General features: G+C 32.5%; 1 protein-coding gene across 1 annotated transcript; it reads left to right on the forward strand.

Annotated features, from left to right (window-relative positions):
* Positions 1-1955: 1955 nt before the first annotated feature.
* On the forward strand, positions 1956-3989 carry LOC113865541 (gibberellin 2-beta-dioxygenase 1-like). Its single transcript, XM_027500177.1, has 3 exons — positions 1956-2368; positions 2534-2888; positions 3741-3989. The coding sequence occupies exons 1-3, from the start codon at positions 1956-1958 to the stop codon at positions 3987-3989; spliced, it is 1017 nt and encodes a 338-aa protein (XP_027355978.1).
* The last annotated feature ends 11570 nt before the right edge of the window (positions 3990-15559 follow it).

Consider the following 15559-nt stretch of genomic DNA (forward strand, 5'->3'; position numbering starts at 1 on the left):
ATATAAATTCATAATAAAAATTATAGATGTATAAGATTTGATCAATAATTATAATTTGTCACCGACTGTTAGATAGTTATAATGAAAAAAAAAGTAATTAGTAGTAAATAATTTATAGACAATTAAAGAGATTTTTGGTGATGATTTAAAAGTTTTGGACAATAATTGAACAGTAAAATGCACAGAAAATGTAAAAATAAGATAAAGTTCTTGTCCGAAACACTATTTTTTGAAGAAACTTTGATAAAATTAAAAGATTGAATGAAGTTAAAGGAATCAGTGGAGGTTAAATTAAACTTACAAGACTGTTACATTGAATAAAAATTATAAAATTAAATTAAAATTTCACTTAAATTTAAAGGATAAAAAAAAATATAATTTAGACAAACTCAAATCTACTTTAATGGAATAAAATGGATGGTAGGTCCACCCATCTCTAAGATTGTAAAAGTAGATTTTGGGTCAAACTGAACGCGTAATTTGACTGTGTTGATGTAAATTAATATTCCAGTCAAATTTTTTGTACTTAATTTGACTGTGTTCAAAGAGTACCCCTTAAACTAATAATTTTGGTTGTCGCAAGGAAGGTGCTCAGTGTTTCAGACTACTGCATAATTCCATGCATGTATAGAAGAACCAAACTCATTTTGAAATGAACAGAAAAGCAGCACTATAAAATTATGTAATTTTTTTTTATTTTAAAAAATATGTTAATACAAGTTTTACAATAAATAAAAATTTAATAATTAAGATGAAAGATGATATATAATGTTACATAGGAGACAGTTGTCAGATGCACATGATAATTACACACTGCAGGCAATGAGTGTAAATAGTTTAAAGTACAATAATAAAGCGCATTAAACAAATGTAGCATATTGGTTTCAGAAACCAAAGAATTGATTTGGATAAGGAGGAATCTATATTCTTGAAACAATTATATGGGGAATGTAGGTAAAAGATAATAGCATTTGAAGATTTCTGGAATGTCTCTATTTTAGCTACAACTAGCAACTTTTTTCATGTTTGCCGTATGCTATATGGCTATAAAACTCCTCCAATAATTGCTCTATTGCAGGCATATTTTGATTAAAGTTGATATTCTCAGATCATCACGTATTATTAGCTCATGTTTATGCAAGTTCCCCCTGCACTATTTACGCCAATCTCAACCAGAACAGAAAAATGAACATTGAAAAATTAAACTCCTGAAAACAGGAAATGAACATTTAATAGAAAGAATCTACTTGATGTGACCATTTCATTTCAAAGCGTGCGATCATAAAATTGTCATATATAATTTAGTGGAAGGAAATCTAGCATAATAATCTTCCCTCGTAAAGTAGGTGATGACTGGACTGCTTTTCAACATGACAGTGACCCCTATTCTATTTTAAAAAGGTTGGTAATTTAAAATAGAAAATCTAACATGACAAAATTTCTCCCCTTTAATATATTTTACCATTACTTGTAAAATCTGTTTATTAGACGTTTAGCACTTCAAAAACAGATTAACTTTTGTAATAGATATCTAATTCTCTTTAAACTTCGTCTATAAAAGATTCTACTAAAAAATTAATTTTATTTTACTCTATATATTTTTAATTTAAATAAATTTACTATTTTTATTAAATTGTAAGTGTTCATTAAAATTTTTAATGTTTCAAAAACTACCTAGTTTATTTAAAAACAAAAAAAACTTATTTAATAGAATATAAATTTTATAAAAAGAATAAAAACCTAGAATTTATTGAACTAAAATAAACATTTATTATGACGAAAAGGTTACCAATCTCTTTCACATTGTGAACTCTCTCTCCCCAACCCCACTAACTTTTGGGTATAAATAGGGAAGAAGGAGACCACTTTTATGAAGCATTCCTCTGCTGAGAAGCAAAAAGGGTTGTCAACTCTGTTTGTCTCTTTGGTTCATTGATTACAAAACTAAAGTAGAAATGGTGGTGTTGTCGAAAACAACAGCAGAACAGTACTCTTATTCGTATATTAGGAACTGCAAAGCAACGACATTCCCCACAGCAACAGGGATCCCTGTGGTGGACCTCTCCAAACCTGACGCAAAAAGCCTCATAGTGAAGGCTTGTGAGGAGTTCGGATTTTTCAAAGTCATAAACCATGGTGTTCCCATGGACGCTATCTCCAAGTTGGAGTCTGAAGCCGTCAACTTTTTCTCTCTGCCCCTCACACAGAAAGAAAAAGCTGGGCCTCCCAATCCATTTGGCTATGGAAACAAGAAAATTGGAGTAAATGGGGATGTTGGTTGGGTTGAATATCTTCTTCTCACCAACAACCAAGATTACAACTCCATCGCCCTCTCCCCTGCTTTTCCCCATAACCCAGACAACTTTCGGTATGCTATTCCAACACTCAAACCATAATTGAAGGCGTCAAAATATGTTGTTTCTTTTCTTCATTTGTTACATTCTTTAACTTCATTGTTTCTTCAACATATGAAAGGCCAGAAATGTATATGTGAAAGTTTGGGTCAAAAGTTTTAATTGCTGTGCTGTTGCAGGTGTGTGTTGAGCGATTATATGCGTGCTGTGAGGAATATGGGTTGTGAGATTCTTGAATTGATGGCTGAAGGATTGAACATTGAGGAAACGAAGGTGTTCAGCAAGCTTCTGATGGACAAAGATAGTGACTCTGTGTTCAGGCTCAATCATTACCCTCCTTGCCCTCTTGATAAGGGTTTGAATGACAATGATGAAAACGTTGTTGGGTTTGGTGAACACACAGATCCACAAATCATTTCCTTGTTGAGATCCAACAACACTTCTGGTCTCCAAATTTGTCTGAGAGACAAGAGTTGGATTTCAGTTCCACCCGACCACAGCTCCTTCTTCGTCAATGTCGGTGATTCCCTCCAGGTAGAGAAAGCAAGTTTATTCAAGGAAAAGATTAATATTTTTTATTAAAAATATAATTACTATATTTTTTTAACTAAAATTTATTATATTAATCACCCAAATTCAAGCCTAAGAATTGTCAGTTTTTAGTGGCTAACCCATCACACATAAAGAAATTGCTGCCCGTTTCTTTTTAACTGTTATTTAGAGTGATATCATATAAAAAATCGAAATTAAGAAAAATAATTAATATTTTTATTTATTTCGATTTTAAATATTTTTAATAATCATTTTTTATTATACTTTTTAGTATATAATTTAATACAAACACCTTAATTGCAGACAAATATTTTTAAGAGTTGATATGAATATTTTTATCTTTATAATAATAAAAAATAAACACTTTTCCTCTGTTAGGTTTCCTGGTTTTTTTTTTGTTCCTTTATAATATATTTTTAGTGTCATATTTTTCTTAATTTTCCTGTTCTTATGGATAAGATATAATTGGCTTGACTGTGGATAAACCTTTTCCTTTCCCTGATATCTTTTGCATCTGTGCGTGTTCCAGTTTTGGTTGACTTGTGAAATGGGTTTATTTGTAAAATAAAAGTAAAAAATTATTTATTATTAATTTAGCTTAAAATATTAATATACTAATTATAAAAATTTAAAGATGAATAACTTTTTATTTTAAATAAGTTCATTTTTGAAAATCTTTTCCTTGCCACATTAAATTTGACTGTTTTCCAAATCTAAAGAAAAAAGAATTAAATGTCTTTTATAGTTTGAATGCGATTATCTATCTTTGTTAGGGAGTATCTAAAGGGGTTTTGTTCATTTGAATGGTTTGGTGGGTGATCCACATGCACACAGGTTATGACTAATGGACGGTTCAGGAGTGTGAGGCACAGGGTTATAGCAAATGGGTTCAAATCGAGGCTTTCAATGATTTATTTTGGTGGTCCACCTCTGAGTGAGAAAATAGCACCATTGCCTTCTCTTATGAAAGGAAAGGAAAGCTTATACAAAGAGTTTACATGGTTTGAGTACAAAAAATCAGCCTATGCTACAAGATTGGCAGATAACAGGCTTGGCAACTTCGAGAGAATTGCAGCTTCATAATGCTTCTTCAAGAATATTAGGGTTTCAATGTATTACTAGAACTGGGTTTTCCTTTTTCTCTATCGTTCAATATGTCATGTCATATATTTATCGGTTAGAATTAATCAATCATAACTAGGATACTCATGTTATGTAATGTACTGTAAATTACCAAATATGTCTTGCTATTGTATCGAAGTTTTGAAAAATATAAGGTATAATAATATTTGGCTTTATTATTAATAACAAATATTTCATTTTATAAGTTATTAATAAACTAAAAAGATAAAATTTTTGGAGCTAAAAGGAGAATAAATTATTTCAGTTAAAATATATTGCTTTTGTATTTATTAATTTAATATTGAGTTAAAATTTAAATTTAAATTGAGATTAATTAAAATTATAAAATTGTACAATTTTACATTTGAAAATACATACATATATATATAAGATTAAGTTTTGAAAATAAAATATTTTGAAATTTTTTAATTCAGGGTTAATTTGATATATTGGTTGATGAATTGAGTAAAAAAAATTAATTAATTTAATTTATAAAAATTTTAAGTAAAAATGGAAATTTAATAATTTCAGATAAAAAATTAATGAGAGACTAAAATTGTTAAAATTTAAAATTTGAAGAACTTAGCGAAACTGCACATACTTCTAATTAGAGGGATAAAAATGCAATAAACCTACTTTATAAACTAATTAAATTTAATAAATAAAAATATCAAATCGAAAAATGAAAATTAAATAGACAAAAAAATTGAATTTTTTTAACTAGATTATAATAAATTTTACTTAAGATTTTAAACATTGAAACATACATTTTTGTCAAAGAATGTATTTATAAAATCACAAAGCTAACTTAATTTTCTTGTAAACATATTCTATAGTTTTTTTATTATAATATATTCTCTAATTTATATCTTATTAGTTTTAATGTATTTATAAATTTATTAATTTTGAATCCAATTAAAAATCGTCAGATCTCATGTTTTATTTATTTAATAGTTCGTGTTTGTTTGTTAGAATAAGTATTAACAAAAAAAAGTGTGCAAAAGAGATAAATTAAATAAAAATTATATAGTTTCATCTAACGAAACTAAATAAAAACCAAAACTAATTTAACTAACACTTTTAGAGATAAGATTAAATCATATCATATTTGAATTTATAACTAAACCAATGGAATGACTAAATGAAAATTTTGATGGGATTATATCGGTTGAATTTTCTTTTTAACATTAATTTTACTCAAAATATTTAAACTTTTATTTTATTTTATTTTTCTTATATAATTTTATAAAAATAATTTCAAATAATTCTTCTTTTTTTTTCTATTAATGATTTAATTTTAAGTCTAAACTAATTAATAATTAAGACAATTTATGTAAAAATTTTCACTTGAACATATAATCGAATAACCTTTTAAATATTTTGTTAAATAAATAAGAACATAATTAATTATTTATCAAAATTTATCTTATTTTTTGACAATTAAATAAAGGAAGCTTATTATTATTTATGAAAGACATGTTCGTAATATATAAATTTTTAATAATAGAAATCTCTCAGATTTGCAATGTTATGTTAAAAAAATTTTAATATTAAGTGTAAAAATTATGGTAAAATTATATATTCATGTTCTTATATATTATAATGGTAAGATTGTAAACGCAGAAGAGGGAGATATATTTTGTAGTGATAATCAAGCTTAGTTATTTATTCACTAATTAATTTGCTACAGTTAGAAAGCTAAATATTGGAGAAATATTAGGAAAACAACATGCAAGTTTTAAAAATATTCTATAAAATGACGTGCCACAACTCATATGACGAGGTTCAACTCTAAATCCATCAATTTCTCCATTTAATGCAACTCTATCCTTTGAAATATCCTACCATAATGTGCACAACTCATATAACAAGATAGCTTCTCCAAGTTTTGAACACTTTATCAGATAGACTGAAAATCCATTACTGCTAAATCCATAGGCAATAACATAAGCTAGCTTGGTTGAGAATTATTATTTTATTGCATTACACCAGGATGATAAAAATGATGAAAGGGAGGATTCTAGTTGTATAGCAAACTATAAAAGAGATGTTGAGTATAAAATTTGAGTTTGACTTCATAAAACTTCTTTGTGTTCGGTAAGCAAGTGTATCCGTGGAGAAGTAATAAATGGTTCTTAAAAACGAGTTTCAAAATTATCGTCCCACAAGGATTGGTTACTAATGAAAGAATAGGCAAGACAAGCCCTATCTTTTTCATTACGTGAGAATCAGAATATATACACATCAGAATACTATATGTATAGATTTTATGTGATAGCCTCAAAGAATAATTACAGCAAATCAACTAATTGTAGAAACATATCAATTAATTACAGATATGCTCTAATTGCAGAAATATATTACAGATATGGTATAAAAATTAGAGCATATCATGTCCATGATATGTGTCATGTCTGTGATTTGCTCTTCATCCCCCTCAAGTTAGTGCATGAAGATTGTGAATGCTCAACTTGTCCAATAAGGAGAGAAACTGAGTTTTCCCAAGTGCTTTAGTGAAAATCTCAGCCAACTGCATACTAGTGGGCCCATTTGTAGGATGAATGAGGCCTTTAAGTATCTCATCTTGGATAAAGTGACAATCAATTTCAATGTGTTTAGTTCGTTTGTGCTAAAACGAATATTTGTGTGAGATAATTTTCTGTCTTATTCCATCTCAAAGCCTTTACATATATACACTTTCAGGCCAATGACCAGCCTTAATTGAGGCAACAGAATATCTCAACATTATGCTGGACTATTCCCTAAATAAAACATATCAAACCAATCATTTCCTAATATAAAGATATTGACAGCAAAATAACTAACAATACAAAGGTAACAGAATCTGCTAGATACAATGCAAATATAGGTATATTGTTTTATCCCCCTCAAGTTGGTGCATGTAAGTCCGTAATGCCCAACTTGCCTTGGAGAAAATTAAATTGTTTTGTACCAAGAGCCTTTGTAAACAGGTTTGCGAGTTGAGCATGAGAAGGAACATAGGATGGACTGATGTGTCCTTGAATAATTTCATCCCGAACAAAGTGGCAATCAACTTCGATGTGTTTTGTGCGTTCGTCGAAAACTGGATTCTTTGCTATGTGGAGTGCGGCTTGACTGTCGCAGCGCAGCTGAATGGGCACAGTGAGAGTGATCCCAAGATCAGAGAGTATGTCTTTCAGCCATTTCAACTCACAAGTGATGTTAGCCATGGAGCGGTATTTAGCTTCAGTTGAGGATTTGGACACAGTGGGCTATTTCTTTGTCTTCCAGGAGACAGGTGAGTTGCCAAGTGTAATAAACCAACCAAAAAGTGACTTACGAGTTAAAGGACAACTTGCCCAATCCGAGTCATACCATCCATAGAGGCAAAAATCGTTGGCACGAGGAAAGAGGACACCCTGACCGAGGTGCCCTTTTAGATACCGCACCACACGCAGTGCAGCATGCCAGTGGTCCTTTCGAGGATTTTGCATGAATTGTGACAGAATGTGAACACTATAGGATAGTTCAGGGCGTGTGAAGCAAAGATAGATCAGGCGTCCAATGAGACGTCGGTACTGCCCAAGATCAGAGAGCAGTGGGTCGTTCGCCAATGCTAACCGATGGCTTTCTTCCAATGGGGTAGGAGCAGGTTTGGCACCAAGTAACCCAGTTTCAGCTACAATATCCAAGGCATATTTTCGTTGGCAAAGATAGATACCAGTGGGAGATCGAGCAACTTCTACCCCAAGGAAGTATTTAAGGCGTCCCAAGTCCTTCATGCGGAAGCAACGATGAAGATAGTTTTTAATCTCTCGAATGGCAGCAACATCATTTCCTCCAAGAACAAGGTTGTCAACATAAACTAGGAGCACAAGCTGTGTATCTCCTCAGCAAAGGGTGAATAAGGAGTAGTCAGAATATGACTGCTGAAAACCGTACTGAGTTAAAGCAGCAGAAAGTTTGGCAAACCAACATCGAGGGGCTTGTCGCAAGCCATAAAGGGATTTACAAAGCTTGCACACCGCACCTGATCGTGATGCTTGGAAGCCAGGGGGCAATTTCATGTAAACTTCCTCTTCAAGATCTCCATGTAGGAAAGCATTGTGCACATCCATCTGGTGGAGTTCCCAGTCTTTAGCTACCGCTACAGCTAATACAGTACGAATGGTACCCATTTTGACCATCGGAGCGAAGGTTTCGGTGAAATCTAATCCTTTAACTTGGTGATTTCTGAGAACAACTAACCGAACCTTAAACCGCTCGAGGCTCCTGTCGGAGTGGTATTTAATTTTGTAAATCCATTTACACCCAAGAACTTTCTTCCCGGGAGGCAGTGTCGCGAGCTCCCATGTGCCATTGTCTTGGAGTGCTTTTATTTCATTTGCCATTGCCTCCTACCATCGAGCATTTTTGACAGCCTCAGAGTAGTGCGCTGGTTCACGATCTGTATGTATAGAAGCAAGGAAAGTCTGGTGACATGGAGAGAAGTTGTTACACGAAACATAATTTGCTAATGGATAACACACACCTGAGGTGGCTGATGGAGTGAGAGAGCGAAGTGATGGGGCATTGTGTATCATAGTGTTAGTGACATAGTCTTTGAGTTTTACCGAAGGCACCTTGACGCGCTGCCCTCTACCAAGAGGAGTATGAGTATCAGCAGAGACATCAGTTGGCGCTGCTAGCGTCGTCAGATCTTCAACCACTGTTGTTGCTTTATCACGGTTGACAAAACCCCCCATTTCGAAGGTTGCCGGTTCAGGTTCTGGTTCAAACTCAGTCGCTATTACTTCAGCCTCTCATTGACCACCTGGGTCTTCAATTATTACTATTTCGTCATGAGGTTGTTCTTGTGGACTGACCTCTTCTTCATCTTTTGCAAAAGGAAATTCTTCCTCCACAAATTTAACATCTCGTGAGACGAAAATATTTCCTTTTTCCAAGTCAAACACCTTCCAGCCTTTTTGTCCATATGGGTAACCAATAAATACACATTTCTTACTTCTACTGTCAAATTTATCTCCTCTTCTCCCATGATTGTAAGCATAGCACAAAGACCCAAATACTCGCAGGTGAGTATAAGACGGCTCCTTCCCATGTATCATTTCATACGGAGTCTTGCCACCAAGAACCAATGATGGAGTTATATTAATCAAATGCCCAGCGGCTACAATGCATTACCCCCAAAAATGGAGAGGGAGTTTTCCTTGAAATCGCAAAGCCCGAGCAACATTTAAAATATGCCGATGCTTCCTCTCCACTCGCCCATTTTGTTGAGGGGTTCTGGTGCATGATGTTTGATGTAGTATTCCATTTTGTAGGAAATATAATTTCAAACATATGAACTCGGTTCCATTATCGCTACGCACCATCTTAATCCTTTTACTATACTGTCGCTCAACTAGGGAAAAGAAATTGATCATCGTTTGTGCCACTTCTTTCTTTTCCTTTAACAAATAAATCTACACAACTCGAGAATAATCGTCAACCAAAGTGAGAAAATAAGATGCACCATATGTTGAAGGTGTTCTATAGGGTCCCCATAAATCACAGTGTATTAAATCAAAAATATTTGAAGCTTGAGAATTACTTAAAGGAAAATTGTCTCTTGTTTTTTTTTATCTTTCACATACTTCACAAAGTTTATTGGAGCACTCACGTTTATAAGTACTGCTCAAATTGGGAAGCATTCTAACTACTTTAAAAGATGGATGTCTCATTCTCTTATGCCAAAGTTCAAGTTGTTTCTCAGCACAAGTTTGTAGAGCTTGCATTCTTTTCACACTATGATACAAATAAAGCCCATCTTTTCGTTCACCCGCTCCAATCAGCATCCTCGAAGTGAGGTCCGGCATTACACAAACTTTGTTAGTGAACAATACCAAACATTGTGCCTCATCTGCTAATTGTGACACAAATATTAGATTGCATTTTAATTTTGGCACATATAACACATTCTTCAAATTGAGCCCTTCAAGAGCAACATCTTCTTCTACATTTGACAACACCTGTTCACTGTTTGGCAACCCCACAGGACAACCTTCTATAACTTGCCTGTTCACAAGGATATTCAATGTTCCTGTTATATGATTAGAGGCACCACTATCTATGATCCAAACATCCTTACCAGTCATCTTTTCATTTTCATTGATTTTTCTGGAGTTCAATAAATCAAGAATGGCACTCCATTGCTCGTTGCTTAGCCCTATCACATCGTTCCTTTTTCCTTTTATTGCAGCACCAACGTTACTGTTTCCAGCAACCTGTGTCACGTTTGCACGCTGAGTTCTGCCCCTTCCTCTGCTTCCACCAATCCTCGATTGACTTCTTCCGCTCTTTTCGCCTTCATTTCGTGGGTGTTCACCCCACCATTCAGGATATCCTACAATTTGGAAGCATTCTTTCACATCATGTCTTGGTTTGCCACAATGAGAGCATGTTGCTGTCAATTCTTTCCCATCACCTCGTCCTCTTCCTTTATATCCTGTTTGTACAGCAAGCCCTACAGTCATCCCTCTTTCTTCCTTTGATCTAGAGATTGTCTTCATTCTTTCTTCTTGCACCATGATAGAATAGACTCTATTTAAAGAAGGCAAGGGATCTGTTGCCAAGACATTGGAACGTGCTGTCCTATAAGTCACATCTTCTAGACCCATCAGAAATTGATGGACCTTTTCTTCTTCTCTCTGCTTTTCAAACAGGAAACTGAGGTTACACTTGCATCCTCCACACGTACACCTTGGAATCTTTTCATAATTCCCTAACTCATCCCACAACATCTTCAATTTTCCATAGTATGCCACCATGGTCATCCCCTGTTGCTTGCATTCAGCCTTCAACTGCTGAATTCTTGGTCTATTGGTCACCGAAAAACGTTCTTTAATTTCTTCCCACATATCCTTTGCATTCTCCGCATAGGCCATGGTGGAACGCAAGCTTGGTTCGATGGTATTCAGAATCCAAGACACAATCATGGACTGGACAGTCCACCAGTCTTCTTCCTCCAGTGCATCTTTCGGTGGTTCTTTGTGTGCTCCATCTATGAATCCCCACTTCTTTCGTGCCCTTAGTGATATCTTCACAGATCTAGCCCATTCTTCATAGTTTTCACCTCGAAATTGCACTTGTGTGATCACGTTCCCAGGATTGTCACTTGCACTCAGCTCATAGGGGGATGAAGTTTTCTTGGCCACATTCCCTTGAGTTTTATTGGTTTCTTCATCGGGTATTTCTCCTTCAACTCCTGCCATTTTGCAGTAAAAGTTTAGCCCTTATATGATTCAATATCAGAGCTCGGGCAGCTCTGATACCATGATAAAACGAATATTTGTGTGAGATAATTTTCTGTCTTATTCCATCTCAAAGCCTTTACATATATACACTTTCAGGCCAATGGCCAGCCTTAATTGAGGCAACAGAATATCTCAACATTACGCTGGACTATTCCCTAAATAAAACATATCAAACCAATCATTTCCTAATATAAAGATATTGACAGCAAAATAACTAACAATACAAAGGTAACAAAATCTGCTAGATACAATGCAGATATAGGTATATTGTTTTAGTTTGTGAAACACAAGATTTTTAGCAATGTGAAGTGCAGCCTAACTGTCACAGTGAAGCTGTATTGGTTGAGTATAAGAGACACCAAGGATAGAGAGAAGACCTTTGAGCAATTTTAGTTTCACAAGTGATGGTAGCTATAGACCGATACTCAACTTCAGCGGAAGAGCGAGAGACAATGTGTTGTTTCTTAGTTTTCCATAAGATGGGTGAGTGACCAAGAAGAATAAACCACCTGTAAGTGATCGCCGAGTCAAGAGACAGGTAGCCCAATCTGAGTCACACCATCCATAAAGTTACAAAGGATTATCCCCGCCGCAACAAAATGCCTTGCCCAGGATTGCCTTTCAGATATCACACCACACACAAAGTAGACTCCCAGTGTGCTTGTTTTGACTGCTGCATGAATTGAGAAACGATGTGAACACAATATGACAATTCTAGTCTTGTGAAGCACAAGTAGATAATGCAACCAACCAAGCATCTATACCTCTCAGGTTGAGGAAGGCTTCTCCAGAAGCAAGAGCTAATCAGTGGTTCTGCTCAAGAGGTGTAATGGCACGTTTAGAACCTAAAAGTTCAACTTCAGAAATGATGTTCAAAGCATACTTCTGTTGACAAAGAAAAATTCCTGTGGGTGATTTGACAACTTCAACTCCAAGAAAATATTTCAAAGTCCCTAAATCCTTCATATGGAAACAAGTGTGCAAGTAGGCTTTGAATGCTAAAATAGTAGCATGATTATTTCCTGAAATAATAAGATCATCAACATACATTAGAACCACAAAAGAGATATCCCGTCGTTGCAACACAAATAAAGAATAATCATGTGGCGATTGTTTGAATCCATATGCTTTGAGTGCAGCGTATAACTTGGCAAACCAACACCTTGGGGCTTGTTTAAGCCCATACAAACATTTATGAAGTTGACACACCATCCCAGGATGCATGGTATGAAAACCAAGCGGTGGCTTCATAAAAACTTTCTCTTAAAGATCCCCGTGAAGAAAGGCATTATGAACACCCATCTGATACAATTCCCAATTCTTTGTTGCTACTACTGCTAATACAGTTCGCACAGTCACCATTTTGGCGACAGGGGCAAATGTCTTATAATAATCGACCCCTTCAACTTGATGATTACTAAGAATTACCAAGCGCACTTTAAACCTCTCAACTGTCCCATCAGATTTATGTTTAATTTTGTATATCCATTTACATCTAAATGCCTTCTTCCCTAGAGGTAAATGGGTAATGGTCCATGTTCCATACTTCTCAAGCACTTGAATCTCACTTTTCATTGCTTTTCTCCATTTAAGATCTTTTACTGTCTCAGCATAATTTGCAGGTTCTCTATCCTAATCAAGACCTGCAAGAAAAGCACGATGTGCTAAGAAAAATTTCTCAAAGTGAACATAATATTCATATATTTATGTTCATCAATGCTAGTGAAAAAGTGAGTGGATGATGATGTCTAGGAGCCAATTGAGGCATTCTATACCATGCCCAAGCATGCAGAAGAGGTAAATAATTTACAATCTTGATAACATTATATTTCACCACGCGACAAAGCTCACGATAAATGACAAACCTCCAACTATATATTGCAATCCCATTAAAATCAGTAAGAAGAGAGGACTACTTCATATGAACCCTAAATCTTAATTTGTCTGGCAACAAGACCTAACCAAATATAACTATTATGTATGTTTTAGTGTAACAGATAATAGTCTGCTTGTCAGTATTGTGTACAAATTTCTCACCCGAAACTGCTCCAAGTAAATTTGTACACAATGGTCATATATCCCGATAATAAAATTTCTCCACACTTCCTACCCACTTCTAGAGAACTCATCCACACACAAACCTAGTTGAAATAAAACATCTTCCAATATGATCATTCGTTCTCCAAATGGAAGATAGAATGTGTGTAACTCAAGACTCCAACACTCTACAAGTCCAATCATTAGTGTCCTATCATAATTGAACATTAGGACTATCTACTCAACACGCCAACAATTAATCTACCTGACAAATAATTCCATTCTCAATTTGGAGTGACCATCATATTACAGTGTCTACTTTTAAAATTCAAGTATTATATATGATATAAAATATTATATATCAAATATATGTAATTATTATAAACTAAATATAAAAAATAAAAATTACACCAAAATATTGTTTAAAATTTTTTTTATATATAATATTTTATTTAAATAAATACATTACAACAAAATTACACTTAAATTAACGACCTCAGAATAATTTAACAAAAACTAGAATTAAATTTATTAAATTTTTATAAGCTAAGCTAAAATTATATAAAACAAACCATACATCAAACAACATACTAAAATAACATAATCATAATGTATAAAGTTTTATTATAACAAATAAATAAATAAATTACTACAATACCAAATTAAATTAAAAATCTCTTAAAATAAATTTAATACTCATTAAATTTAAATTTATTAAAATTTACTAAGTTACAATTAAATATTCACTTAACTAAAACTAGAATTATTTAATTTATTTCAACAAATAGTAAATTATATAAAAAATTATTATTATTTGATACACTAGTGTAAAATTTTATTCTACTTACTATTATTAAATTGAACTAATTATATGAATTACAATATTTTTTTTATAAGCAAATTAAAACAATTTCAGTATACTTATTACTTTTTGTCAAATCACGCTAGTAATATATGCTACATAATTCTAAAACTACAATAAAATTAAATAGTACACATATATTACCAAAAAAAAATATTTAATAGATAATTAATTAAATATACAAATAATTAAATTAAAGTTTATAAATCTTTCTAAACATACTAAAAATTTAATGATACATTAGATTAAATGATAAAATAAAATACAATAAAAAATTTAAAACAACAAAAAGTTACCAAGCAATTTACTTGCAATGTTAATCACATTATAGCACTTCTTTTTTTACCCCTTTGTTTAAAAGAAATCCACTCCACTTCTTCTTTTATTTTTCGCTTTGCATATGTTTGCACAAAGTCACTCTTAAAGTGTGTTTTTCTTAAGTAATAAGAATAATAAATATGTTACAAGTAGATTAAACTCAAGTTTTGATCCCCTCAAAAGTTGATTACGATAGACTTTTTTTCTTATGTAATAAAATCAATTATAATTAACTTTTCACACACATGCTTATATACACTAAAGTCGTTTATGATTGACTTTTTTCATGGCTAATAACATGCATAGGAGCATCAATGAAGCGTCATAGTTGGACTCGTTTGCACAAAAGACGATTTTAGTCAACTTATGCTATATCTAAATAAAAATTTATGTAATTGAATTGACTTTTGAAAATATATATAATATATAATTTCTTTTTAGAAGGATCTTCTTATTCTAATGTAAGTCTAAAAACTCTTGCATATAATCAAAACATTTTATTTAACTTAAATTTAATGGCCAGTAAAGTAATAAATTATAACCTATTATATTTAAGTTAAATAAAATGCTCAAATTGAGTGTAAGAGTTTTTAGATTTATATTAGTGTAAGAAAATTTGTTCCAAGTTTTTTATTTATGTAAAAAAGTCTTACATGTAATACTTTTTATTTTAATTTTTATAATTATATTTTTAATATAAAAATTAAATTAAAAAATATATCATGTACAAGCACGATTGTTAGAAGAAAAAAAAAGTATCATGCATAAGAATGAATATAAACGTATTTAAATATAGGATAACATCTTATAGCATAAGTTATTTAAATCATAATTTTATTTCCAAAATATTGAAGTGTATACAGAATAACATGTCTTTGGTCAGACGTTTGGGATTATTCTTTGCTTCATTTCATGCATGAGAAGAATGACGAGAAGAAGAAAAGAATTGAAGTTACAGAAAAAGCTTATCATTATTATTATTATTATTATTATTATTATTATTATATATGTATCTTTGGTAGTTTTCACATACATGA

This window comes from Abrus precatorius, unplaced genomic scaffold, assembly GCF_003935025.1.
Source record: "Abrus precatorius isolate BTA unplaced genomic scaffold, Abrus_2018 Scaffold4, whole genome shotgun sequence".
In the NCBI taxonomy this organism is placed as follows: Eukaryota; Viridiplantae; Streptophyta; class Magnoliopsida; order Fabales; family Fabaceae; genus Abrus; species Abrus precatorius.